Genomic DNA, 27,920 nt, shown 5'->3' with positions numbered 1-27,920 from the left:
ATTTCAAAAATGTTCCCAACTTGTTCAGACTAAATAATAATAATAATAGCAATGTTCTTGTCCTTAGTTGGGAAACAGAAGAATCATGATGTGATGTCTTTTTGTTCATTCTTTTCAGGACACGCATTTTACTCACCAACTGCCATTGATGGCAATGGACGTCCAAAACATTTTGATTGACAGGGCTGAAAGTGATCATTCGCTGACAGCCCTCCCAGTCAAAATGTTTTTTTTTGCATTTACAGTCAGTCCTCCTTGTCTGAATAAATTGGACATCTATTGTTGTCAATGGTAGGCATTTAGGTAAATACCATAAAGCTAAATTAATAAAAACTGACTTTTTGAAGTCATTCCCATAGTGTAGTTGTTTCATTTACTTAGATTTGATCAATTTTGTACCAAATTTGAACTCTCATGCATGAATTTATTTTTTTATCATAATTTTTTTTTTACCGGGGCTCTCATTTAAGTCATTGCCATTGACGGCACCAGACGTCCAATCCATTATGACTGGAAGAGGCAAATAAACATTCCTATCTTTGACCCTCCCAGTCAAAATGGATTGGACGCCAAGGGCAGGCACCCCTGGACTAGACGTCCAATCAATTTTGCCGTCAATGGCAGAGTAAAATGAGTGTCCTTGTAAAGAATGGACAAAAAGTTTCCCTAGTGTACAAACACTCCACCCTCCTCCACTAACACCTGAATCAAATCATCGGGATCGTTATGAGGCTTCTGGACAGCTTGCTGATGAGTTGATTATTTGATTCAGGTGTGCTAGAGGAGGGATTAAACCCATTTTCCTACGTATTGTTTTGCCAAGAAAGGAGATGTATTTGCAAACTCCTGCGGAACTACCGCTCTTGTTAATGTTCGTTGACGTCTTTCAGAGCTGGAGGATCCTCTCATTGTCTGTTGCCAAAGAGCAGACAAAGTACGTCTCTTGGGTGGTCCCACTCGTTAGAATACACTCAGCACTTGTTGATTTACGGCTCATGGTTCAACTGCTGCCAATTATAGTGAAAGGCTTTCAGTCTGGACTAAGAAGGAGGTGTTCGTCCGTGGAAGTTCTCGTGAGGATCACGCGGCGGAAGTGGACAACAGCTCACGGGCCGACTTCCGGAAGCAGGTAGGACCGAATTCATCCAAATACAACCCAGTTTACCTTTTACGTGGAGCTAATTTGTTAACCCGTGAACTCCCATTGAAACTGTTTCTCTAGTAGTGCACATGTGTCAAAGTGGTGGCCCGGGGGCCAAATATGGCCCGCCGCACGCATTATTTTGTTTGGCCCGGGAAAGTAAATCATGAGTGCCGACTTTCTGTTTTAGGATCAAATTAAAATGAAGAGTATAGATGTATATTAAATTTCCTGATTTTCCCCCTTTTAAATCAATAATTGTAATTTTTTAATCATTTTTTTCTGTGTTTTTAGTTCAAAAATTATTTTGTACAATCTAAAAATATATATAAAAAAGCTAAAATAAACATTGTTTTAGAGCTATTAAAAAACTGAATATTCAAGGCTTTTAATCCATTTAAAAAAAAAATCTAAATATTATATCTAAAATGGTCCGGCCCACGTGAAATCAAGTTGACGTTAAAGCAGCCCGCGAACCAACCCGAGTCTGACACCCTTGCTCTGGTATTTTTTTGTATCTTTAGTGAAGAAATACTATGAAATACATTCCTTGCAGGCAAAATTCATTTCAGTTTAAGCATTTTGTGTTCAAACAAGAAAATGGCTCATGCTCAGCTACTCTGTAACATTCCCAAAACCCTATTTCACAGACCGATATTTGTCAGAATGCAGTGTACATTTCTTAATCTGAATGATCAATACCAGTCCTTGACATCTATCATCTTAATTTTGTGCTTTACATTTCAAGTGAAAACAATCAAAACTCATTAACAGTTGGCCATGTTGACTAATTTGGCCAGTTCATATTTTGTGTTTTCATTATTCTCCATATGCATGCATGTACATCTGTGTATGTATGTATATATGTGCTTATATATATATGTATATGTACATGTATGCATGTATGCGTATGTATGGATGTGTATGCACACGTGTGTATGTATGTGTGTGTGTATGTATGTATGTGTATGCACACGTATGTGTATGTGTGTATGAATATATATATATATATATATATGAATATGAATATATATATATCAGCAACATGCTTATTTATTTATATATTTAGTCATGTATTTATTTATTAACTTACTTATTACCTATCTATTTATGTCTAAAATGCCTTTCCTATTTCTGCATCCTCACCCTCTTGCTACTGTGACAACGAAATTTCCCGAATACGGGATGAATAAAGTTATCCAATTCAATAATTACACTACTCAAATTAATAAATCGATAAATGTAACGGATTGAATTTGACAAAATATATCTGCTACATAATAAAATCAAACCTATGTGTTGTTTGCTATTCAAACAGTTCCACAACACATTTTTTATCAAAACTCCCAAAATTCAAATCATAGCAGAAATGGAAAATGATAAATCAAGATATCACCCCATGAAAGCAATCAATGGCAGATAACTTCGATTCACTCGGACAATTTTGAACGCAACCTAATAAAAAGTTGCCTGGTAAACTGGCATCTCGTTGGTTGTGCACGCCCGTTAAGCGATTGTGTGGCTTCAGTTTCATGCAAGCGGAATTAGCAGCTGCCCGTCGAGGTCGCGGACCCTTGCGCGGTTCTCCCTGACCTTGTCAAACGCAATCACCAGGCTAACGCGGGACTAGCGTTTTCTCCTTCTCGCGTGAAGACATAATCTCTGTAATTGGTGTCAGAGGTGGGGTCCTTATGGTGAAAGTTCCGTCCGAAGCCACGGCCTGACGCGCTCTACTCGCGTCGACACTTGAGCAAAACAAATAAATGGTCTCTTCCGTGAGCTGGAGAATATTGTTAATTTCTTTTGTGTGTCTTTGCGGGTGGGGGAGCGTTTTGCCCCTTAGTCCGGCCTTCCAGCCACTTAAGCCGACGGGATCCTGGGTTTTAAGTCAATCCCACCTAAGACGACTTTTTAAAACCTTGGTTTTACACCTGCTCCATTCCAAAGACGTTGGACCGATAAAGGAAATTTGATCTCCTTTTCGCTGTTGCAAAATCCTCAATTGAAGGTTTTATGCAAACCATTGTGCTGGATTTTCTGCTTAAGGCTTAAATTACTCTATTTTTGCGTCAGAGAACGTAGATTTGTTAGGTATTTAATTCAGCAAATATGATGCGTGGCTATTTTCATGCACTGATTTTGCCTATAAATGATCTCGAAATTGCAGTGAATAAAAATGTACTACTTTAACATCGCATTCAGCCGTGGCGTTTATTTTTGAAGGCAGCTTGATATTATTTTGAAAGCACTTAACGCTTTAGAATCAGCACTTGACAGAATGGGTTTTAAGCAAATACACAGATGTATAGTCGAATCGCGAACATCAAACACGTTAACAGGGGTGTCAGACTCTTGTTGGTTCGCGGGCCGATTTAACATCAACTTGATTTCACGTGGGCCGGACCATTTTAGATATAATAGATTTTTTTAATAAATGGATTAAAATCCCTCAATATTCCGTTTTTTATAGATCTAAAACTGTTTATTTTAGCTTTTTTTATATATATATTTTTAGATTTTTCAAAATGATTTTTGATCTAAAAACACAGAAAAAAATGGATTAAAAAATTACAATTATTGATTTAAAAGGGGAAAAATCAGGAAATTTAATATACATCTATACTCTTCATTTTAATTTCATCCTAAAACAGAAAGTCGGCACTCATGATTTACTTTCCCGGGCCACACAAAATGATGCGGCGGGCCAGATTTGGTCCCCGGGCCGCCACTTTGACACGTGCATTAGAATGACCTCTCCCAATGACAATTTTGAAAAGAAGGAAATTTGCAGATCATCATCTTGGTGTCGGTGTTTGTTGCTTTCATTTCTAAAGTGTTTAAAGGAGATGAATTCATTAAAAGAAAAATCAACAGTGATCATTCATTTATAAACCAAGTGACAATCCTACTACAAACTCCTTATTTTCAACCTTGAGCCTCTGCTGTTCTGAAAACGACACATTTATGACAAATGCTACAAATTCTGTGAGCGATTATATGCTATTCCGCTAGATGGCAATTAACCTCTGTGTCCACTTTTTGCAACATTTCACCACCGTCGTCCTCCACAAGATTTTTTCAAACGTCAAAGTGCATCTGGAAATGCAGATCTACATTGTGCTCTTTTTAAATGCAAGCATATCTCAAAAACCCGATCATCAGCGACTTTTGCACGATAGGCTGTCGTCGAGTTTAAGGTCAAACCCAACGAAGGCACCTGAATACAGGCGCGCCGATGTCCGCCCTCTGTCCTCCTCTCACCTGCGACCTCTCGGCAGACTGGCGCTTTGTGCTTCGCCCCCCCCCCCCTAACGAGAAGCGAGCACCCTGACTTCGGGCGATTCAATTTGTGAACAGCGATTCACAGGGAGCGCCAGGAGAATTCAAAAGAAACGGCGACTTTCGGCACGCGTGATTGACAGACATTGGAAAAGGTTCAGGGAAGATTTAGACAAAAGTGAATGACTTAGACCAAGTTTTCCGTGGATGCTAAATTCGTATTTGCAGGGTCGCGGACCCCTTTCAGCCTGAAGAGGCAGTTAAGATTTCTTTCTCGGGCTCACCTGAATGCTCCTCACTTTATACCGAGAGGATGAAAAAAATAAAAAGATTTTAATGAACGCGGCGCGTTGATAAAACAGGAACTAAATGTCTAAAACATGTGTCAAAGTGGCGGCCCGGGGGCCAAATCTGGCCCGCCGCATCATTTTGTGTGGCCCGGGAAAGTAAATCATGAGTGGCGACTTTCTGTTTTAGGATCAAATTAAACTGAAGAGTATAGATGTATATTAAATGTCCTGATTTTCTCCCTTTTAAATCAATAATTGCAATTTTTAATCTTTTTTTTCAGTTTTTTGTTCAAAAATCATTTTGTAAAATCTAAAAATATATAAAAAAAAGCTCAAACATTGTTTTAGATCTATAAAAAAAAACTGAATATTCAGGGCTTTTAATACAGTTCTTTTCAAATTAAAATGAAGAGTATAGATGTATATTAAATTTCCTGATTTTCTCCCTTTTTAAATCAATAATTGTAATTTTTTAATCCATTTTTTTTCTGTGTTTTTAGTTCAAAAATCATTTTGTAAAATCTAAAAATATTTTTAAAAAGCTCAAATAAACATTGTTTTAGATCTATTAAAAAACTGAATATTCAGGGCTATTAATCCAGTTCTTTTAATCAATTTATTAAAAAAAATATCTAAATATTATATCTAAAATGGTCCGACCCACGTGAAATCAAGTTGACGTTAAAGCGGCCCGCGAACCAACCAAAGTCTGACACTCCTGGTCTAAAAGGTGCAAGTAATGGCTGAATGCCAACGGGCCAATGGGCGCCCATTGAGCCGCTAGCCCGTTGCTCCCACTAATAGCCCGTTTCAGTGAAGTAGCAGCAGGAATGCTCACCCTCTCAATGCTTCCCAAGTCGGGGCGCGCATGGCGGCGTTCCCATTTTGTGGACGTGTTTCGCCCGCCTGTCATTCTACTTTCCCGAGAGCAAAGAAAGGAAAACTCCCTCTCGCGCGCTCGCTCGTCCCGTAATGAACGGGGACGACATATTTATGTTTTGACCAGAGAACACTTGAAACACAAGAGGGGTGCAAGGAAAGAGAGCGTCGGTCTTTTGGGCCGTTTTCAATATTGCCCCCCTCGGTGGCCCGGGGGGCAAGTGAGGGGTTTGCTTCTTTACAATCCTCAGGTGACCGGGGGGAAAATAGTGTGGCCTTAACAAGCCCGAATGAAAAAAGAACATCATTTTCATTATGCAGTCAAACACAATTACAAGCAAATGTTTTCTCTGTGGAGCTGCCCCTGCTTTCAGGGTCTTTGTCCCCGGCTCCTTAGTGTGTGCAGAGAAAGGACCCGCTGGTCAATGGGCGGCTGAGTGGCGTGTTCAGCGGAGGCCCACATCCTCGGCCCCCGGCACAGAATGCGTTTTGTTCCCAGAGCGCCCATACATTGGGAGCAGATTTGTTGAATTAGAGAGCGCAGCGGGAGATGGGGACGCGTCGGCTAAGCGATGGGGAGGACTTGTTGCTAGGTGACCGACAGACACACAACTGGAGGATGCCACTTTTCAGAGCCTGGCACTCCTCGGCCAATTTCACTCCTTTATTTTATATTTTTACATTTGACACTCTCCTCTACTACCAATAATAACGCTCATTTCTCATCTTCTCTAATTTATCGACGCGAAGAACTCGAGGGGATTATAAATAAATGGAATGATTTTAAAATACCGCTTTTTAACTTTGGAAATATTCTAGCGTAGTAATATGGAGGTTGCTTCCGTGGGCAAAAAAAATGAGGTGCATTACCTTTACTGTATTTGAGGTACTGGTTAGTGTCGTGTATGACATGAAACATTAGTGTCATAAAGACACCCTGCGCTATCAGCAATAAAAAAAGGAGGAAAAAAAACTGTCTTTTCCCGAGGCTTTTAAGTGACACACAAGGTCAGCCAGGATTTTTGCCTCGCCCTCTCTTATAGGCAATGCTGCCAGGGAATTTTGCCATTTCAAACTTGTAGGGGGAAAAAAAACATAACCTTAAATATATCATGTATGTGTATCTATCTAGTGTGTATGTGTATGCTATTGTTAACTGTGGAATATTTCATTGAAACTGAACAGACATTTTAGAATTGCCTTTTAGAGGTTAAAAAAAAAATTCAGCAAAAAGTGCCTATTTCTGTATTCCGGTAAAGTAACCTGACACATAAATGTTCATTTGAAAGAGCTAGGACGAGCATAATTGGTTTAGAGAGAAATCATGGACTTACAAAGGTATGTATTGTTTTGAAATGCAAGCAAATAAACTGCATTCTTTTTTTTTCTTGTTCTTTTATTTATTTTGCATTTTGGGCATTACGAATTTATAGAGTTTTCAGTAATTATTAACTAGTGACTACTATTGGCCATTAAAAAAACAAACAAGACATAATCTCACTTTTTGGGTCATGTGAACCGCAGTGTTAACATTTGTTACCATTTATATATGTTTTTGTTTAACATTTGGTGTTATATATGTGATAATAGAAATATATATGAAAAGGATTTAAAAACAAATACACTTCTTGTGGCCCTGAATAACTCCCTAAAGTTTTTGTTTTATTTTGTTTTACATTTCATAGTATTTCTCGTTATAGGTATTACTTTTTTTTTTCTTCTTCCTCTCTGTATTACTGGTTGCTTGCCATGGATGAGGTAGATTGCCATTAATTCAAACTGGGAGGACTGGCTGTGAAAGCTCACGTTTTAGTCCCATTGACGATGCGAGATATCCAATGTATTATGATAGCAATTATTATTATATGCATATTTGATACTTATCGATCATAATTGTATTTTTTTATAAAGCAATATAATTTTATGAAAAACTCGGTAATGAATAAAAAAGAGAAATTTACACTGGTCCCAGACCCGAATAACAGAAGTTTTTTTTTGTTTTTGTTAAATGGTACTTTGCTCATTCCATACTATTGATAGTGATATATATGTGTATATATGTATGTATATGTGTATGTATGTATATATGTGGGTATATGAGTGTGTGTGTATGTATATACATGTGTGTGTGTGTATGTATATATATATATATATATATATATATATATATATATATATATATATATATATATATATATATATATATATATATATATATACATACATATATATACATATACATACATATACATACATATACATACATATACATATATATATACATATATATATACATATATATATACATATATATATACATATATATATACATATATATATACATATATATACATATATATACATATATATACATATATACATATATATATACACACATACACATATACACACACATATACACACACATATATACACATACAAATACACATATATACACATACACATACACACATGTCTGAAATGATAATGAATATCAAACAGTTTGAAAAAATAATGAGTATCAAATTGATTCTTTCATGTTCCCCCGCCACCTTCAAAAGATGTGTCACAAATGTAGGAGCACGTTGCTGGCATATTGTAATAGTTGTCATTACTGGATATGAGTCAGCGTGTCTTCTGTGAATTATTATTTTTTTAAACCCAGATGTCTCATCTATGCAAGTTTCTCAACAAGACATTTATTTGTCGTCATCTCGGACCACCTTACATTCAGAGCTCTCCCAAATTGACGGTACAAATTCAGGGTTGGTGTCGCTCCTATTTGAAGGTACGCCTGAAGGTAAAAAAAAAAAATCCATTGTTGAGTTAAATCCCCACCTTGTGCCGTCCTAATCCTTTTCACCGAGGAAGCAAGCATCTTTACTCTTTTGTGCTGACTCCGGTTTATGAGAACATCAGGGCACACCTGTGCCCTGAGAAAATTTCCCCTGCCCTCTGTAAAGCTGTATTATTCAGCGCAAGGCCATGCTAGTCAGTCTTTCTAAAAGCATTTGGAAGATTGCAAATGGTCCTTCAGCCAGGCACAAAAAGAAGAAAGATACTGTTTACAATATTCTCCATTCAAGTGTGAAACGCGCAAACGCTTCCAAACACAATTTCTGCTTTACGTTTGACAAAATAACCTGTGATATGCTATAGCTTCTGTATAATGAAAGAAGTTTCTAGCAGAGTTTATTGTATTTCTATGAAATGATCAACACATTCATATTACTAAGTGTATTTAATATGAACGCTACGGCCTTGTAAGTAGTCATTTCTTTTTCTGGCTGCAGTTCTTGTTGCTCAGTTCTTTAAATGGCAACTCGGTTTTCATTTTGGGCCTAAAAAAAGAAAATCCATTTCAGGGGTGCGCGGATGCCATTTTGGTGCACGAGTGCAGTATAACTACAACCCTTGATCAGAATCTACCAATTGTGAGGAAAGAAAGCTTTAGTTCAACCATCTACCAGCGCCGGTCCATTAATTTTCTAGTGGCGCCTTCAGCGAATCAATCCAACCCTCAAACTATTTTATGGCTATAAAACCTCTACTGCAGCTACAGCTTGCAACACATAAAAAATATCAATAATAACCTCATGCAATTGAAATATTATTTAGGAATATAGCCATATTTTACTCACCAAAAATCCTTTTTACCTGTACACAATATCCATCCTCCTTTCTTTTCCATCGCCATCGAAGCTAATGCCAAAAGTCGAGCCTATCCTGTCGTATTTCTGGCAAACGTTTTTATTCGATTTAGTGCTGAAAATGTTCATTCCCGGTTGTGACAGGCTTGCTTGCTTTGGAGTTGTCCGACCTTTCTTAATGATGTCCAGTTTTTTTTTCCTGAAAAGTCCGTCTTGAAAATGGCTTTGACAGTAAATCTGCAAACAAATCCATTTCTTCTCCTCCTTCATCCATTGCGGATTGACAAAACCGCTATTAAATCAACACAACAATATATTTGCTTGTGCAGCTCGCTCCAGATACAGTTTGGTAGCTCTGGCTTGTCCACTCTATCACTAGCCAATCATAGTTGGTGAAAGCAATGACGTATCCCTACGCCTGCGTGAAGGCAATGGCGTATCCCTACGCCTGCGTGAATGCAATGACTTATCCCTACGCCTGCGTAAAGGCAAGGGCGTATCCCTACGCCTGCGTTAAGGCAATGGCGTATCCCTACGCCTGCGTGAAGGCAATGACGTATCCCTACGCCTGCGAGAAGGCCTTGGTGTCACCAAATCGAATTCTGATTGGTTAAAGCAACAGTCTTATCGACGCTTGTTTAATGCAGCAGAGCCTGCAGAACTGATTGTGAAGGCCTTGAGGCAGATTTCTGACCCTGGCAACAAATAATGGCTGAAATATGATTGGTTAAATGCTTCAATATGAAAACACACATCTGGAAGCAGTGCAACCAGGGGGAAAAGCAATGAAAGGAAGCTAACAGACAATTTGGAATTCTTTAATAAGTATTCATGGACAAAATATAATTAACATCAGTCTGTGATTCAGATAATACTAATGCCAGCAGAGAAGGCCTTGAAGGCCCTGGCGGCACACCACTGCCAACTACTGTTCTAAAATATGAACAATAGAAAATCGTTCAAACGTTGTTTTCTGCATTTTCAGATATCTGATCAAATCACTAGAGAAATACTTGGTAATTATCTTTAACATTGTCATTTTGTACTAGGTGATGTCTGTCCGTGTGTTCATTCGTTCATTTTCTGCACCGCTTATTCTCACAAGGGTTGCGAGGGGTGCTAGATCCTATCCTGTCTTACTTTGAGCAACTGGCGGTGGACACCCTGAATCGTACCTAAGGAGATTTTAGAGTGTTCAACCAGCCTACCCTGCATGTTTTGGGGATGTGGGAAGAAACCGGAGTACCCGGAGAAAACCTACGTAAGCCCGGAGAGAACATGCAAACCCCACACAGTGAGGGCCCACCTGGCATCGAACAAATGTTTCTAATGGCATTGAAGAAACATATATATTCCTATTTACTGCATTTCAGTTATGTTGAGATTAGATTAGATACCTTTTATTCATCCCGTATTTGGGAAATTTCACTGTCACAGTAGCAAGAGGGTGAGAATACTGACACAGGAAAAGATATAATCGATAGAATACCTCAATAAGAGATTTAGATGAAGAATACCATAGGGTAGGAATTTAGTTGCGGTGTAATGTCATGAAATTATACACTAAAACTTTGGTTTATTAAATGTGTGAACACTGAAATGATATGAACAAAAGTAGATAAGTGTATGTAACCATACCCACAGTTAAGCGCGTAATAATGTAGTTTATGTTTCAGTTTGTTGTTTGTCAAATAGTCGTTGCCATTTGTTATCCAAATCATGAGCACTTTTTTCTCTTTTTTTGCACCAAGAGATATTTAGATAATTTGAGAAGAATTAAAGGTTGTTATGAGACTGCTCATATTAGAGTAGTATCGCTTGTGCATGAGCCGATTGGGTCCGCTGCCACATCCATCGTATTGGCCGGCTTCCATACGGCAGCTGAGATAAGACCGTATTAATGCTGTCTCATCCTCTGCTTTAAGTGTTGCAAAGTCTTTGGCAGGGCTTTAATAGCTCGGGAATCCACAATCTGTCAATTTGCTCAAAGACGAGAAACTATCCACTTCTAAAAGCTTTGATACTTTGAACTTATTTTTTTACTTATTTTCTGCACATTTTTCCCCTTGGTTCCAATATGATTGTGCTCCATTCTGCCAGGCCTGGTTTAAGTATCACAAAGCTCAGGATTAAAACTTTTATCAATGATCGCTTCTTCTCGACTCAGACGTTTTGTTTGAAAGGCTACCTTAAGGAATCCAGCGCTTGGGTATATAACATCATGCTCATTTGCGCTGACCCCAATCTTTAGCACATCCGATGATTTAATCTTCCCTGGCAGGAGCACCCAGAGAGCCCCTCTGCTTACCCTCTGAACATGCATTTTTAATCAGTATATTAAGATGTCACATAACAGTCTGAGCTCATCATCTATGCCGCTGGTCATAGCACGTAGGACTTTGGCTATTTAGAGCTCGATTAGACCCAGTCTCCAGTTGAGAATGACGACGGCAAAAACCTAGCTCTGAGTGAGGGTCAAACAGAGATGAAACCTGATATTTGAGTCTCTTTAGAAGCCACCTAGAGACGCCGAGTGGCCACAAAGAGAGATGATCATTTGAGTCATCCTCTCAAGGTCTCCAAGTTCCGCCGAGTTCCGTCTTTGTAGTGCAAGACTGATGATGCCACCCCGCGCGCCGTGAAGCCGGATAAATATTTGACGGCGTGCGAGTGGAGAAAGCGAGATGACTCTCAGCCTGTCACTTGTGTTTTGGAGTCGCGACATCAAGCGGAGACCTGCTCGGTGACATCTCCTAACTCCAGCAATCACGTGAGGGTGCGTGTACACCCGCCGCCCTCTCTTACCCTGCGTACACTCATAGATAGCCCTGTCAGCCACATCCTGTCACGGGCGTCGCCCTCTAGGTCCGATGGTGAGCTATACGGGCGCACTGTGATGGGGCAGCTCTGCCCCCCTCTTGCCCCTTACCTACTTTAGACAGCTCCCTTCATCCTAATGAGCTCTGTCACAGTGGCATTTGACATAAGCCATCAATAAAACACAGCTGACAGACAGTCAGACTCTCGCTGGCCTTTCGCCTCCTTGCAGTGCAAACAACTTACCATCCTGAGTTGCACTTTTGATGCAGCGGCAAAAGCGGAGTAAAGGATTCGGATTCACTGGCATTGCGCTGTTGTGGTGGGGTTTGCTTTTCGCAATTGTTGCTAAATGGAAGTTATGTGCTGGAACCCATAGTCCAGATTAGGGTGACTGGATGCCAGTTCAACTGTTCCTGGAACATTGAGCAGTTATTCATTTATTTTCTGAACGGCTTATTCTCACAAGTGTTGCGGGGGGTGCTCAAGAATATCTCGACCAACTGTGGGGACGCCCTGAATTGGTTACCACCCAATCGCAGGGCACACTGAGACGAACAACCATTCGCGCTCACACTCTCAATTTAGAGTGTTCGACCACCCTACCATGTATGTTTTGGGATTGTGGGAGGAAACCGGAGTACCCGGAGAAAACCCATGGAAGCCTCGAGAGAACATGCAAACTGCACAGAACTGTGAATGAAGTTTTAAAGCTACAAATCCACTTACAAGAGGCATATCCATTGTGAAAGTGATAATTGCATAAAGTAGTATGATTCCATTTCTACATGTGGACACCATTTTTTCTGTTTTATTCTCTGCGTCAAAGTTCTGGGCTTAATTAACAGGCCTATCAAACAAACAAGCATGTAAGGCAAGGGTGTCAGACTTGGGTTGGTTCGCGGGTCGCTTTAACGTCAACTTGATTTCACGTGGGCCGGACCATTTTAGATGTATTTTTTAAATTATAAATGGATTAAAAGAACTGGATTAAAAGCCCTGAATATGCAGTTTTTTTATAGATCTAAAACAATGTTTATTTTCACTTTTTTATATATTTTTAGATTTTACAAAAGGATTTTTGAACTAAAAACACAAAAAAATGATTAAAATTACAATTATTGATTTAAAAGGGTGAAAATCAGGAAATTTAATATACATCTATACTCTTCATTTCAATTTGATCCTAAAACAGAAAGTCGGCACTCATGATTTGCTTTCGCGGGCCATACAAAATGATGCGGCGGGCCAGATTTGGTCCCCGGGCCGCCACTTTGACACATGTGATGTAAGGTATGGTTTTAAAAATGCACAAAGCTGTTATTATTCTTTTGTATCGTTATGTGTAGTTGGGGTTTTGGGATTGATTTGTTTGCGTCCCCCTTGTGTGTGCTGTCTTCGTGATTATTATAGGCGTTTCTCCTATTCTGTCCGTCATGGTTTCCATTCCCTCGAGTGATCAGGTGTGTGGATTTTGTAACCAACCACTGTCTGTCTATTTAAATCCCGTGTATTTGTGAGCCTTTGTCAGATTGTCATGCAAATTTGGCGAGCATGAAAACAGGAGTCTTTACTTTCCCCCAATCAAACAATTACTATGTTCATTACTTCGACTCCACGGTGCCTTTTAGTCACTATTTTACGGCGAGAATTTCTTTTCAATTGGCTTGCAGATCAGGACATAGAACTCATGCTAAAGAGACGATGCATAAAGGTCACTGAAGAAAGAGCTGCTACGTACCAGACAAAAGAGCAAGTCTGTCACAAGAGACGTTTATTGACAGTTGTGTCGCATGTGTACGTGTGGCTAGTAAATAGGACGAGAGACAGGCTGTAGACAATGTAAAGTGGAGGTGAAGCTCGGGTGTCACGGGTGCCGCGTGGTGACCTGTGCTCCAACTCACGCATCATGTAGCTACCCGGCGCCAGAGGACCTCCTGACCGTGATGAGTTTTGACTCCTGTCACCTTCGGGTGTTGTCAAGATCCTCTGACACGCTCATGGATATTCTCTTTTCTTTTTTCTTTTTTGTTCAGCTTTTCTACTGCATGGAAATGGGTAAACCGCAGAGGCTGATCTTTTGAACTTTTCTCAAAACAAGCCTGCAGATTGTCATATATTTTGATGATATTTAAGCTACTTTTTTTTAGGAGAGGAGCGCATGCACTCTGGAGTAAAAGTGACTGAGAACGTGTGGGTGTCTTTTAGAGGGAGTTTTGAAAACAGAGCATTCAATCAACTGCCCTATTTATGACTGTTGCTTCTGTAGATGCGGCACAGAAGTACGTGAACTGAAAAGCTGTTCTTGATTTTGTCGAATATCTCTTGTGCTACTTCGATTGCCAGACTTGGGCGTATTGAAAAGAGAAACCCGGAGCTCGCAGTTCACTTGGTCTCACAATGACGCCGGCGAGAAACGAAAAGTCCGCCTCGGGATCTTGATTTTTCATACCCTCGCTCAGATGAAATCCATATGTTGTCACTAGAGTTTCAATGTTGTTTTTGTTTTTTTTCTGTCCTTAGCTGATTGCATGTCTGGATTGACTTCTCCTAATGGCTAGCTGGGCATTTTAGCTCTCACCGTGAAATATTGCATCTCACACACAATCACGGTGGTTGCGGAAGTCGTATAGGTGGTGTTTTTGTTCATTAACTTTCTCTGCGCTATATGCCTCTCGAAGACACAGGTTATATATGGGAGTGTTGTCTAATGTGCCGCCCTTCCCCAACACACACACTTTCATTTAGCCACTTTCTGACCAGAAATTGACTGCATTCGAGAGTGGAATGGATGTAATAATTGCTTGCACTCTATAACATACTCAGTAAATGCACCCGCCTTAGGAATAAAAAAGTGAAGGATAAGAGGGCTGGATTCAATGTATCTCTAATGGATTTTTGCAAAGCATTTGCAGTTCAATCTCACGCTATTGTCTGTTTGCAACCAGCAAATATGCTTTAGTTTACAAGTGTGACTGGCAGAGGAGCCAGAATATAGCGATTATGGCAAATATTCAGTGTAGCTTTGTACGTTTGTTCTGCTTTTATCTTGCAGAAATAAGCAAATACACATTTACAAGCTTGAGCTAGTTATTGATGCTTGGTATTAAGTACAGAAATTTAGACAGATGTAGAACAAAGTGGAAGTTCTAAAAAATATGATCCTTTTTGCAAGGCTGGAATTCTTGAAGCTATTCTATTTTCAAATAGTGAACAGTCAAGTGAAATCATCTCTTCTAGCATAAGTCAAAAGAGAATAACAGTATTCCTGTAAAATAATACGTTGATATTAGGAATGTGTAAAGGTGCACTGATCAATTGATCAGGGCCGATTTCATAGATTTTGGGGGGTTTTAGTCGATCACTAAAACTATCACCCACCATATCTGCCCCAATTCTTTTTTTGTTCTTTGTTTGGATCGATTTGTCATTAAAAGGGAAATGCGAAAAACATGGAAAAACAACTTATGAGTATTTTTGATCTTTTATTTTTCATTGTGGCGTAATTTGTACATAATTTGAAAACACGGGAGTGAATCATTTTTTTAAAACTGTTTTTAAAATAAGGTATCTATTAGGATTCTAACGCTAAAAAATAACATAGATAATTTGGAAAATAGATATAATGACGGCGGCCGCCGGGCTGAGTGGTTTGTGCGTCGGCCTCACTGTTCTGGGATCCTGGTTTCGAATCCAGGTCGGTCCACCTGTTTAGAGTTTGCATGTTCTCCCTGGGCCTATGTGGGTTTTCTCCAGGTACTCTGGTTTGCTCCCACACTCCAAAGACATGCATTGTAGTCTAGTTGGACAGTCTAAATTGCCTTACCTATGGGCAATTTAGAGTCTTCAATCAGCCTAGCATGCATTTGGTGATATGGGAGGAAACTGCAGTACCCAGAGAAAACCCAGGCAGACATAGGGAGAACATGGAAATTCCAAGGTTCTATTGAATTATAAAACATAGTTGCAAAAGGCAAAAGACTGGAAGTTTACTAGGTTTGGTTAATGAAACAGCTCGATTAAATTCATTTGTGAAGTTGATGTTTAATTAACTGCAATGAGTCTTGTGTCACACACTAAGTGCGAATTCCTGTCCTATTCTTTTCTCCAGCTCTTTCCTCACTGCAATCACTACTTTATTCATGTTGTGAAATCCCAGAATGACAATGAAAAACACACAGATGGATTTAATAATTTTAATAACTCGCCAAGAGATTTGATTATATCATGAACTGTGACGGTTAGAAGTCCTTATTTGTTTAGGCCTCCTAATTTCTACAGTTTTGGTTGTATGGTTACTACTACAAAATCCAGAGTATTCCTGTATCCTTTTATTCTGCATTTTCTCTTGCCGTTTTGTTGTTTGCTCATAGACACTTGTACTTCTGCATACTTTTCTTTCTCAGTACAGTGGTACCTCGACATACGATCTTAATCCGTTCTATGTAGAGCTTTTCGTAACTCGAGCGGACGTTTCCCATTGAAATGAACTAAAAACAAATTAATTTGTTCCAACCCTCTGAAAAAACACCAAAAACAGGGTATTGGATTGAAAAAAATGTTTTATTTCTTCTAATTCGCCATCTATTGACAAAGTAACACATAACTAGTGGTTTAATAGAAATAAAATGTGTTTAATAGAAGTAAAATTGGACGTATTTCGCGGAGGGTAGAGACAGCGACATACACGGAGGCGGGGGGGGGTATTTATTCGGGTGGACTTTATCCACGGCACTCGTAAACGAAAAAACAAATTTAAATTAACTTGGATTAATATATACAGACACACTCAAACATACGTTTAACGTAACTTTACACAAAACTGAATTCTATTTTTTATTTTTTTACCTTCGTTCTGGCCTGGTTAGTTGTTTGCCACGCCTCCACCCTCACGTTCGCTATCGATGGGCTGTTTGCTGTTGTATTCGCTTCAAAATATTCTGAAAATGATGCACACAAATGTCCTCACAATAGGATAACGCACGACCACTTGCCAACGAGAAGTAGTCTTGAATGAGCGATCGCGGAAGCTAACAGGATAAGGAAGGAATAACAGCCTCCCCACAAATTGATTGTGGGTAATGAAGTTTTATTCTGAGAAAGGGTGCCATTGGATATCGGTGTTGTTTGCACGAGTATACTTCATTACCCAGAAAGCCCTCTCTTTGCCCGCGCATGCGCGTTGTGCGTTGTGCGTTTCCTGGTCGAAACTCGTATGAATAAATCGTTCAGTGCTCGTAGATATCTGTTATACACGAAAGAGATGTGGCAAAAAAAGACAGTGCGCTACAATGATAAACAGCCTCTCATGTCATGGCCACCTGGTTTGGTCGCATCTCTTAGTTTTGATCGTATCGCGGGCAAATTATTCGTTCGAAATTTTCATCGTACCTCGAGCGTGTCGTAGGGAGAGCTGATCGTAGGTTGAGGTACCACTGTACTGATCTCTATAATTCTAACACCTCTTCCCACTCATAAGACCTGCCTGTGGCATCTCTTTCGAGCTCTTGCAGTTCAATTAGCATGTGCAAATTGCCTTGAGACAACTTGTGTTTCAATTATGCATGACGCATAATACTGAATAGAATCATATTATCTGGCTTGGCCTCGGTCTGGGATGTCAAATAAGTGTTTGCGGTCTGGGCTAAACATCATTTTGACGTAGCCTGTTAGCGTCTGCGTGGATACAATCGCTAGAGATGAGTTGGAATATGATGCGTTGTAATGGCGAGATTCTCGTGCGTAAGGATGCAACGACTATTCCTTAAAAATTGAGAATTGAATTTGTTTAGCGATTATAGTCTGTAACTATTTGCAGTATGTACTGGATAAACTTTGAATCTGTCATCTTGTAGCCTAATTACACCTGATGACCTCATTTAATTGCAAGAAAGTGTTGTAATGTGTTTTAATGTCTAAAGTTGATGATGTCTGAATCAGTATCCCACATAATGCACTTTTTTTCATTGAGTTTAATTGTTTTTTTATTATTGGTGCTACATTGAAAACGTATTTTGTTTCAAGAATATATACGAGGTATTGACATTTCATATCAACAGTTTGCTTTCCAAAGAAAATCTCAACCAGCAGTATTTTTTTTTGCAAATTTTGAATTAACATGATTATGCTTGAGTGCCTGAGATTTTTTCATACTCCAAACCATTTTTAAACCAAATCCTTGAACAAGTTTTATTTACGTTGAACAGTCGAGCTGTAATAAAATATTATTTTTGAAAGAAGTAGGTGTTCATTTTGCAACACATTTAGCCTTAAACAACTCAGCTTGTTTATTATTTGTTACTATTATCAAATTGTGAAGGTAATTGCAAGAAAAAATTAAGATTAATCGTTGATCGGGTAAATGATGGTTAGTTGCAGCTCTAGTTGTGTGAAAACAAAAGATTGGGGGAGGAGCATCCTGGTTGGGGGAGGGCCTTGACGCCAGCACGCGGCCCCGCATTGGCTCCCCTCGATCTATGTCAACAGGACCGTCCGTGTGAGTGACAGACGCCCAATGACATCCACTAAGGGCCAATGGGTCAGCGGATAAGAAGTCTTCTCTGTTACCGCAAATCCGCAGATTAAACGTAGCGTCAAGAGTAGAGCGGCCCCGGGGGCAAATGGCTGTGACTCTCTCAGAGCTTGGGCTTAACCCCCCTGTCACCGCAGTGCACGCGGTCAACCTTTGCGCAGAGTGACTGTTAATTCCCCGCACATGAGCAGACTTTCAGATACACCCGAGTCACGCAGAGGTTAAGGGGGTATAGAAGCGACATGATATCTTAATTGGAAAGTTAATCCGGCACGGAGAGGGATGAGTTGATGCAACAAAAAAAATCTCATGGCAGCGCTGGTTCACGTCGGAGGTTCTTGGTTAAATGCTTGTTTTCGTGGGAGAGGGGGGGGGCAGATGGAGAGAGGAAGGTAGTGGAGGTCTGCACGGGATTGTGGCAGAGTGGCTGTTGGTGACAGGCTCTTGTAGCGTCTCGTCTGCTCCACTGATCCCGTGGAATCTGGGTCATTTCCAGCCGCTTCACATGGAACTATTGCCCACTCCTTCCCTCCTGCTGCCCAGGGCGAGCTATGACCCAACTACGTTCGAATAATGATGACCGGGACACAAAGTAAATGTCTGGTGTTGTCATTGAGAGGAGAAGTGAGCGCCGGTCACCACCCTCGCCATTAGTCTCATTACGTTAGCACCCTGTTTATGTCATGTTTTGTCACGTGTTTGTCTCCTTTCACAGTTTTTTTTTATGGTATTCACTCTCCAGTCAATACTTTTCATTCCTTTTAAAAAGGATTGCATTCATCTTCCCTTTTGGCAAAAACAATGAGCCCATTTTTTCCACAATTGCTTTTGGAGTTTGCCATGGATTATTTATTCAAGCCAGCGTTTGCTTTTATTGATTTTTATCGAGTGTCTCAAAAAGATTTATTTTTCTTTGAATAATGGGACATACTTAAAGACCTTTCATTTGTCTTCTTTGATGCAATGTAGGAAAAACATAAACAGGACTTTTTTGTTGCATATTTGATATCTTATGAAACTATTATATTGAAATAACGGTATAGGTTTATTTTTAGGATGTTGGAAAATGATTTAATCATAGTGAAAATTCAAAACTCGGCTGTATCTGACAGTCGAAATTGAAATTGAGATGTCGGCTAGGACGGCGGCTGCATTAAATTCCATTTGCTGAGATGAGGGTGCATGAAACGGGCAGACAAAGGGGGGGGGGAAAGATGTTTGAATGAGATCCACTGTGTTGATGTGGAGATATTGGTGTCAGGAGGCCTCACAGTGACACAGGCCTAGACTCAAACTTATTCAACCTTAACATTGTAGATTGTCAAATAATAATGTAGTCATGCAAGATAGTTTAAAAAAAATCTCTTTCTATTTGTCCATTTCTTTATCACATCAATTTTTTAAGAGTGTCTATAAACCAGACACGTCGCCGCAGACTACACAATTGTTATTTACAGCCCTCCGTTTAAGGGATCAAAAACAAGTCAGTGTTTTATTGATGGGGCCCTAGGAAAAGTCTTTGCAAATTCAGTTTGGGATGGTGAAAATGAAATATTTACAGGAAGCTAAATATTTCACAGCATCCCCCGTGTGTGTCGATACAGCTGCACTGCAGTGTGGCGTGGATGATGGAGGCATTATCCCTTGTGATAATAATGCATTGACCTTGATCAACATCACCTCCAGGTTGCCTAATAGGCTTCATTTGCACGTGTCTTTTTTTTTTTTTTGCAATTCATGCAAAAGCAAGCTTCTTCAAATGCCTGCTTTTGACTTTTTAATCCAAGACGACACGTCTGCAGTAAACCAGCAAGAGAATGAACAGCTTCCCGGGCAGAAGGCATTTCGTAACCCCGCATCAAGCGTCTATAATTCATGCACAAAGAGCCCGAAGGGGATACAGTGCAGGCCCGTGTGTGTAAGTGTGTGTGTGTGTGTACGTGCACACGCCGCTGTGAAAATAATATCAGGCCTTTCCGTTAGAATGAACTTTACTACTGTACCCAGCCATGAAATAATCTGACCCGACACTTCAAACCATCTGCGCTATCTATCCGCCCTCTTATTTACTAAATCAGCCTGAGCACAAAACGGAGTGTGGTTGATACTAAAGCCTGCCAGGGACGTTCTAATCCAATATAGACACACATGCACGCGCTTGGAAAAAATACAAGTTGCAGTTTTATTCATTTGCTATTGGAGCGTTGTATTAAAAAAAAGAAAAAAAAGATTGGAATGTTTATTTGAATCGCCTATTGTAGGCAGAATAAGTGAAATCCATTTGGAATGGGACGTCTGTTAACGTCAATGGCGGTGGGTGTGTTCGTTAGAAATGTCAGAATGCAAAATAAAACATAATCCATGCGCGTTGTAAAATTAGATTTTAGAATATTGAAAGGAGAAAACAGTTTACAATAAATAAATCCGTTTAGAGTGGGAGGAATAGCAAAAAAAAATTCTAGTTCAGCTAATGAACAAATTCTAGTGAGATTTTAAATGACATTTGACTTTAAAGTGTGTGGTTTTTGTGTTCGTAATTGTTGCAGTAAAAAAAGAAAAAAGAAAACAAGCCGTGAAGCACAATAAGCTCGTTGGACACCCGGCAAAAAAAAGGTCCAAATGTTTATATATCATCTTTTGAAAAGGGAGGCGCTGAGATGCTCTTCACGCCCGATTGGGCCAACTTGACAGTGATTGACGTGTAGCCATGGCAACCGGGCAGCCAATCTGCCAAGTCCAATAGGAAATCATCAGAGGGGCTTGACTGTCTTTTTCCTCTCCCTTTAAAAAAAAAAAAAAGAAAGAAAGAAAAAAAACAAACACCTCCGCTCCGGTTCGAATCCTTTCCAATCCCCGCAGCCCACCTTTGAGAAATTCACTCGGCGTTCCCGACTTCGGCCGTGCGGTGCCGTCCGAGTCCTTTTGGCCGCCGATCGAGCGAGCGAGGTGGGCGAGGATGCGCTAGTCTATCCCCGTCCCCCCTGTCCCCGTGACCCGTCCCCACCCATTTTTTTGGCGACATCGTTCCTCCTCGATCAGTTTCCGTCGTTTTCGCTTCAACTTTGGGGATCGCCTGCCTGCCTGTTCGCGTGGGTGCGTGCGTGTGTTAGCGCACGCGCAAGCGAGCGAGCGAGCGACGAGTCGAAGCCCACCACCGCGGAGAACGACGTGGAGGAGAGAGAGGAGGACCCGGGCGAAGGCTCCATGTTTCAGCTGCCCATCTTGAATTTCAGCCCCCAGCAGGTCGCCGGGGTGTGCGAGACTCTGGAGGAGAGCGGCGACGTGGGCCGCCTGGGCCGCTTCCTGTGGTCGCTGCCCGTCGCCCCGGCGGCCTGCGAGGTCCTCAACAAGAACGAGTCGGTCCTACGGGCGCGCGCCGTGGTCGCCTTCCACACGGGCAATTTCCGCGAACTCTACCACATCCTGGAGAACCACAAGTTCACCAAGGAGTCGCACACCAAGCTGCAGGCCCTGTGGCTGGAGGCGCACTACCAGGAGGCCGAGAAACTGCGCGGACGCCCGCTGGGGCCGGTGGACAAGTACCGGGTGCGCAAGAAGTTCCCCTTGCCCAGAACCATTTGGGACGGCGAGCAGAAGACCCACTGCTTCAAGGAGAGGACCCGCCACTTGTTAAGAGAATGGTACTTGCAGGATCCCTACCCCAACCCTAGTAAAAAACGCGAGCTGGCTCAGGCTACTGGACTTACGCCCACACAAGTAGGAAACTGGTTCAAGAACCGAAGACAAAGAGACAGAGCTGCGGCGGCTAAAAACAGGTGACCGAAATATCCTCCTTATTTCTCAACGAGACCATGAAATTACAACTCACACTACTATTTATTTCAATTTATTTGGCTAATTGTATATATAAAAAAATTATATCATACTAATCATAACAGTCCATTTTGTTGACGCTTCTGCCACGCTGTTTATTATTATTATAGTCAATGCCTAATAGATCCTAATCTGTATTTAATATTTTCTATCCACAAATATATATATTTTTGGGAGTTTCTTTGTGATGTTGCGTCCTCGATGTGTCTTTTTTTCTCTTTTTCTTTTTTTTTCTTTTTTTCTTTTTAATAGGCTCCAGCAGCAGGTTTTGTCCGGCGGCTCTGTGCGCTCCTTAGCCGACGAGGACGCCACCGTGGACCGCCTGGGCAACGCGTCCAGTCCGGAGGCAAGCCTTTCCAGCAAAGCGGCGGCCTCGGCTATCTCCATCACCTCCAGCGACAGTGAATGTGACATCTAAGCAGGAAAAGAAGGAAAAGACAATCCAAATCCGACCACTCGTCCAGTGCCTGCGTTGAATTCCGCTTACACGCACACCCACACACACCCACACACAAACACACACGGATATCTGACGCCTGCCAAAAAAACATGCGAGGATCTGCGAGGCCTATACTTTTTTTTAATTTTTATTTTTATTATTATATTTTTTTTTTGCATTTGGAGACCACCCCGACGTAAAACACAGAAGATGAGAAAAAAAAGAAAATGAAGGTAGAACGAGCGCTTATTTAGCCCACGCGTGGGTATTCATGATGAAAAAAAAAAAGAACTGTGCTATTTTTCGGTTATTTCTTTTTATACATACTATATATATCTATAAATAATGTTTATTTGCCTATTTAAAAGCATCTGCTTTGTCTTTTCGGATCTTCATTCGCTTGGTGTTTTTAATACTTTGTGCACAGGTGAACCTGTTGAGCATGCGCGATTTAGTGACATTGTGTTTCAAGTCAAAGGGAAAAAAAATAGTAATTTAATAAAATCATTGTGGATTCATTTTTTTTTATGATTGGTATTTGAAAAGGGGGAAAAAACATTAATCCATGCCCGGGTTTGCGTTTCAGTACGTTGCACAGCGAGCCCTAATTGACCAACATGCTGTGAGTGGTTTAATGCAGGGTGACAGCGAGAGGTCAGAGAGAGGCCGGCTCACAAACCCGGATGATGTGCAGGGAGAGATCACCATGATCATGAAAACACGGCAGATTGCGCATGCACTTTTCATCGGTCCTGACACGGTTTGCCTTCTGCAAAAAAAAAAGATGATTAAAAGAAAAAAACAGCCTCGATTGATGGCAATATTTTGAAATATAGTATTTAAGGGAAATGTAGGATCATACCATACATGCTGCCTGGGTAATTCATTCCTTTTTTGGGGGCGTGTGTTTCTGTCAAAATGGCTGCTATGGAAACTAGATTGCTTAAATTCAATTTACATTTAAAATTGCATGTGCAAAAATTCGGATTTTCACACAATATTGTTCTTAAAATGTAGATTTTGCTGATGTTTTTTTAAACACAACAAAGGTAATTAAATTCGCCGCATAGCATATTGTGAAAATATTAATATTGTCAACAGCTCAGTGTTTGCACGAGTGGACTTTCATCTTTTTCCTATTTATTAATATGTGAATTATGTTTTTTTAACGTCTAAATCGCTCATGAAATAACAGATCAAGATTATAGTCTTAATGAGAACGTTTCATGGTCAGGAAGCATGCACGATTTTATGAAAATTATGGAATTATTTCCAGGTTGCCAATGTTTATTAATAAATTAATGTTGAAGAAATACTCTCTAATACGTGGCAGCAAATTATCCCTGCTATTTTTTATAACACTGTTATAAATGATTTTTATAGGCCAGTGTTTTTGTTTTTATTTTGTATATATTCATATGCTGGTCGTTATTTTAAAATGTCAACATATTTCATCTGCCAGTTTTAAATAACAACAAATAATCATGATTTACTGTATTTATATTTTCTCCCAAATATAACATCCATATCATCCTTTTTCTGGGATCTCTAGTCAAGAAAAAAAAAAAGAGCGAGAACACTTCACCTCATTACCCAAAGCAGTTCAAGTTCATCTTTTTATGAATAAATGAAAATGTTGGCCACGTTTTTTTTTTAAATATATTTTTAGCCCCCTCGTTGTTCTGCACGGATTTATTGAAAAACCTGCCAAAGGTCAGACCACAATTTTGTGATCTTATTAGTCCAAAAGAAAACAGCATCTCTTGCAATTTAGTTTTTGTCGCGATGTGTGAGATTACCGTTCAATTTTACCCGATACAGACAAAGACCCCCTCCCCAATAAGGAAGCGAGAGTTCAAGTTAGGTTTCTCCAAGTAATGGGGAGACACCTGGTTGCTTCCAGTTGGCAGTGAATTAGCCCAGAGTAACTTGTGAGATGCACAAAAGCCTTTCAAACACAAGGCAAATGTGTGTGAAGAGAGAGGGAGGAAATGGGGTGAGCCCACATAAAAAGGGGGGTCGCGAGGCTTTTTGCTCTTTAGTTTTGCTGCCTTCTCTTTGGGACAAAATGTTGAAATATTTCCGTTTCTATTGAAAGTACCAGGGGGGGGCTCGATGGGGGGAAACGTGTTTCTTTCGGTCAATAAGGTTGTCAAACTGGTCAGCGGTAATCAGTGCTAATGATGGCTGGAAGGTCCCCCTCTTGGACAAAGGGGCCCAGCCGCTGTTTTGTGAGGGGACCCTATCCAGTGAAAAGACTCCTCATGTGTGTGTGTGTGTGTGTGTGTGTGTGTGTGTGTCCGCGCTGTGCTCTAGTAGTCCATTAAAAGGGGTTTAATGACTATTGAAGTATTTTTCTTCCGACTTGTTTATCCAACTTTTCCCAATAGTTGTAATGGAACATTCTTCATTTGATGTATGTGGATATATATATATATATATATATATATATATATATATATATATATATATATATATATATATATATATATATATATATATATATATATATATATATATATATATATATATATATATATATATATATATATATATATATATATATATATATATATATATATATATATATATATATATATATCCAGATCATGTTTGCATGCCATTGACTAAATAGCATTGACTATATTGAGGTCAAAAGTCGCTTTAAGCGCTATATCATGTTGGACAACTGTCATATGCAAGTGTATTCTATTTAAAAAAACAAATATTAGATTTAATTTGAACCATAATGTAACGGTAATACCCAAATCCACTTATAAAAGGCACTTATTTAGCTCGCTAGTTGCTACCGCCCCTCCTAGTCAAAATGAATTGGACGTCTAGCACCCTCAATGTTACTGACCAGAGCTCCCAGTTTGAATAAATGTCTATCGCAGTAAATATAAGTAGATAAATTGATCTATTGGGGGCATAGAAGAGTGTTTTACGCATTTTAATTTGATCTATTTTGTCTTTATTCATATTTTAGGAATCTATCGTTCTATTTGTTCATTAGAAATTATTTGAAATGACATTAAAACATGAATAAGTATTCATTAATGTAATTGAGAACTGGTGTCCATTATGTGGACAAAGATTTTGGGTGATATAAGCGACATTTGTATACCAGATGTTAATCGTGTACGACACAAAATGTGACATCCACACTACGAGGACGCCATATGAGTGTTTTTTAAAATTTATTTCCCCTTAAATACTCATCTGCCCTTTCCAGTGTTAATTGTCCAGTAGAATATAACCATAAATACATTTATCGCAATTTCTTTTGAATCTTAAATCACAAAATGATATCATGAACATATTCCACAAATATCTTGGCTACATTTTACGTGTTGCAGCATTTTCCTGAGGTGAGAACATTCACACATCAGGTGTGAATAAGAGAGGGAGACAATAATAAATGGGATTCTCCATTCCAGCTATTTGGAATGTCCAAATAACAGATTCAAAATACTCATAATTTGCTCAATTTCTTTGAAATAAAGTTTTTGGACTCAATTTTCACCTTATTTTCACCTCAATTTAGAATCATATTAAGTGTAAAGAATCTCACTTAACCGTCAGGAAGAAAAAAATGCATTTTGAATCAAAATGATCTCATCCGTCCCATAATGCACATTTGATATTTAATTCTTTTTATACTGTCTGCATTATTGCGACTGATCCGCTCACGAAAACAATTGCTGCACCAGCTCTACCATTGGTCGTGATGCCTTTTATCATTCCATCTCTCTCTATTTTCCCCAGACAAAACAAACAATAACAGCCTGTCCTTCCTCCATACTGGCAACACATCTCATACAAGCTCGCTTCCACAAGGGCACCGTGTAGAATGCTGACGTGAAAATATCATAAAGGCCGGCTGCGAGAAGCAAGAGTTACATTTAACACACACCGAAGAGAGCCCTCCTTCTCTTTCAGACGCCCAAATGAAATTGAATGCATTTTGCCTCACTTTCGCCCATATAGTGCCAAATCCAAACGTCATCAATGTCCCACCCAAGGACACCCTGACACTGTCATCCTTCGTAACCTTGTGAATGCAACAACAACACCCCCAATGTCAGTTTGTCTTGCTTTGTGCTGAAGAAATACGGTGTCCAATCCAAGATGTGAACTCTAACATTTTACTCCTACGACTCTATTGATGTAGTATAGGATAAGATTCAGCATTCTATTGAAGTAAACTATTATCCCATTGTGCCAAGCACCAAAATGACTCATCATTAGCCTTCCTGCAAAACAGGGGTGTCTAGACTAGTGTTTCCCAACCTTTTTTGAGCACACTTGTTGCATTGAAAAAAATCTCAAGGCACACCACTATCTGTAAATCTTTTAATTTAAAACTATGTTGCCTATATTAATATTATAAAGTCGTTCTCATCAAAGTTTTATTAACAGGAATTTAAAAATGCCCACCTAATTTTATTAACAGGAATTAAATAATCCCCAGCAAATTTTATTAACAGGAATTAAGTAATCCCCACCAAATTTTATTGTTTGATGTTAAAATAATTAATGCAATGTTTTTTAACTTTATTTTAATTTTTGACTTTTTCTCCCAATATTACGTAAAAAGTAATGTGCTCACAGAGACTTTACTTCGCCAAAAGTTGATGCTCCTGAAACCAAGCAACTTCCGGTTCACGTCCCGTAAAAACAAGAAAAAAATGACTTAAATCTCGTAATATTACGACACTTTTTCTTCCAAATATTACTTCAACCACCTAACATTACGAGAAAAGCCGTTTTGTCCTTACACAAATTTAACGTTGACAAAAGTTGAAGCCCAGAAAACCAAAGAGCTTCCGGTTTACTTTCCATAAAACTAAGCAACAAAATAACTTTAATCTCATAATATTACGATTTGAATCTTGTTATAGTACAAACGATGATTTCATATTTCAATTTTAACCTCATAATAATTCAATATTAATCTCTTAATATTGAGATTTCTCTGTTGGATTATTACGTTGTATAACTTCTTGTAATTGGTTGGAAAAAAATGGTCTAGACTATTCCACAAAGGGCTGCAGTG

The 27,920-nt window shown here is 39.5% G+C and overlaps 1 protein-coding gene across 6 annotated transcripts; it reads left to right on the top strand.

The window, feature by feature from the left end:
• Positions 1 to 748: 748 nt before the first annotated feature.
• On the top strand, positions 749 to 27,064 carry LOC144090247 (homeobox protein SIX6). Of its 6 annotated transcripts, none has more exons than XR_013305314.1 (3): positions 751 to 934; positions 1,021 to 1,129; positions 26,630 to 27,064. XR_013305314.1 is itself a non-coding variant. In XM_077621622.1 (2 exons), exons 1-2 carry the CDS (start codon positions 21,793 to 21,795, stop codon positions 22,838 to 22,840), a joined length of 738 nt encoding a protein of 245 aa, XP_077477748.1. In that variant the 5' UTR covers positions 20,857 to 21,792; the 3' UTR covers positions 22,841 to 23,379. The 6 variants fall into 6 exon arrangements, 1 of the variants encoding a protein (XP_077477748.1); XR_013305313.1 differs by lacking the exon at positions 26,630 to 27,064 and adding an exon at positions 8,255 to 8,648 and having other exon boundaries at positions 752 to 934; XR_013305311.1 differs by having other exon boundaries at positions 749 to 1,129.
• Positions 27,065 to 27,920: the final 856 nt, after the last annotated feature.

Source organism: Stigmatopora argus, chromosome 15, assembly GCF_051989625.1.
Source record: "Stigmatopora argus isolate UIUO_Sarg chromosome 15, RoL_Sarg_1.0, whole genome shotgun sequence".
In the NCBI taxonomy this organism is placed as follows: Eukaryota; Metazoa; Chordata; class Actinopteri; order Syngnathiformes; family Syngnathidae; genus Stigmatopora; species Stigmatopora argus.
The sequence above is the reverse complement of the archived record's forward strand: the minus strand, read 5'-3'. Positions and strand labels throughout refer to the sequence as shown.

Bases quoted from the DNA above. Each gene is read 5' to 3' on its own strand.
- LOC144090247 (XM_077621622.1), top strand. From the start codon at position 21,793: ATGTTTCAGCTGCCCATCTTGAATTTCAGCCCCCAGCAGGTCGCCGGG. The intron at 22,365-22,674 runs GTGACCGAAATA...TCTTTTTAATAG, and splicing joins GCTGCGGCGGCTAAAAACAG to GCTCCAGCAGCAGGTTTTGT.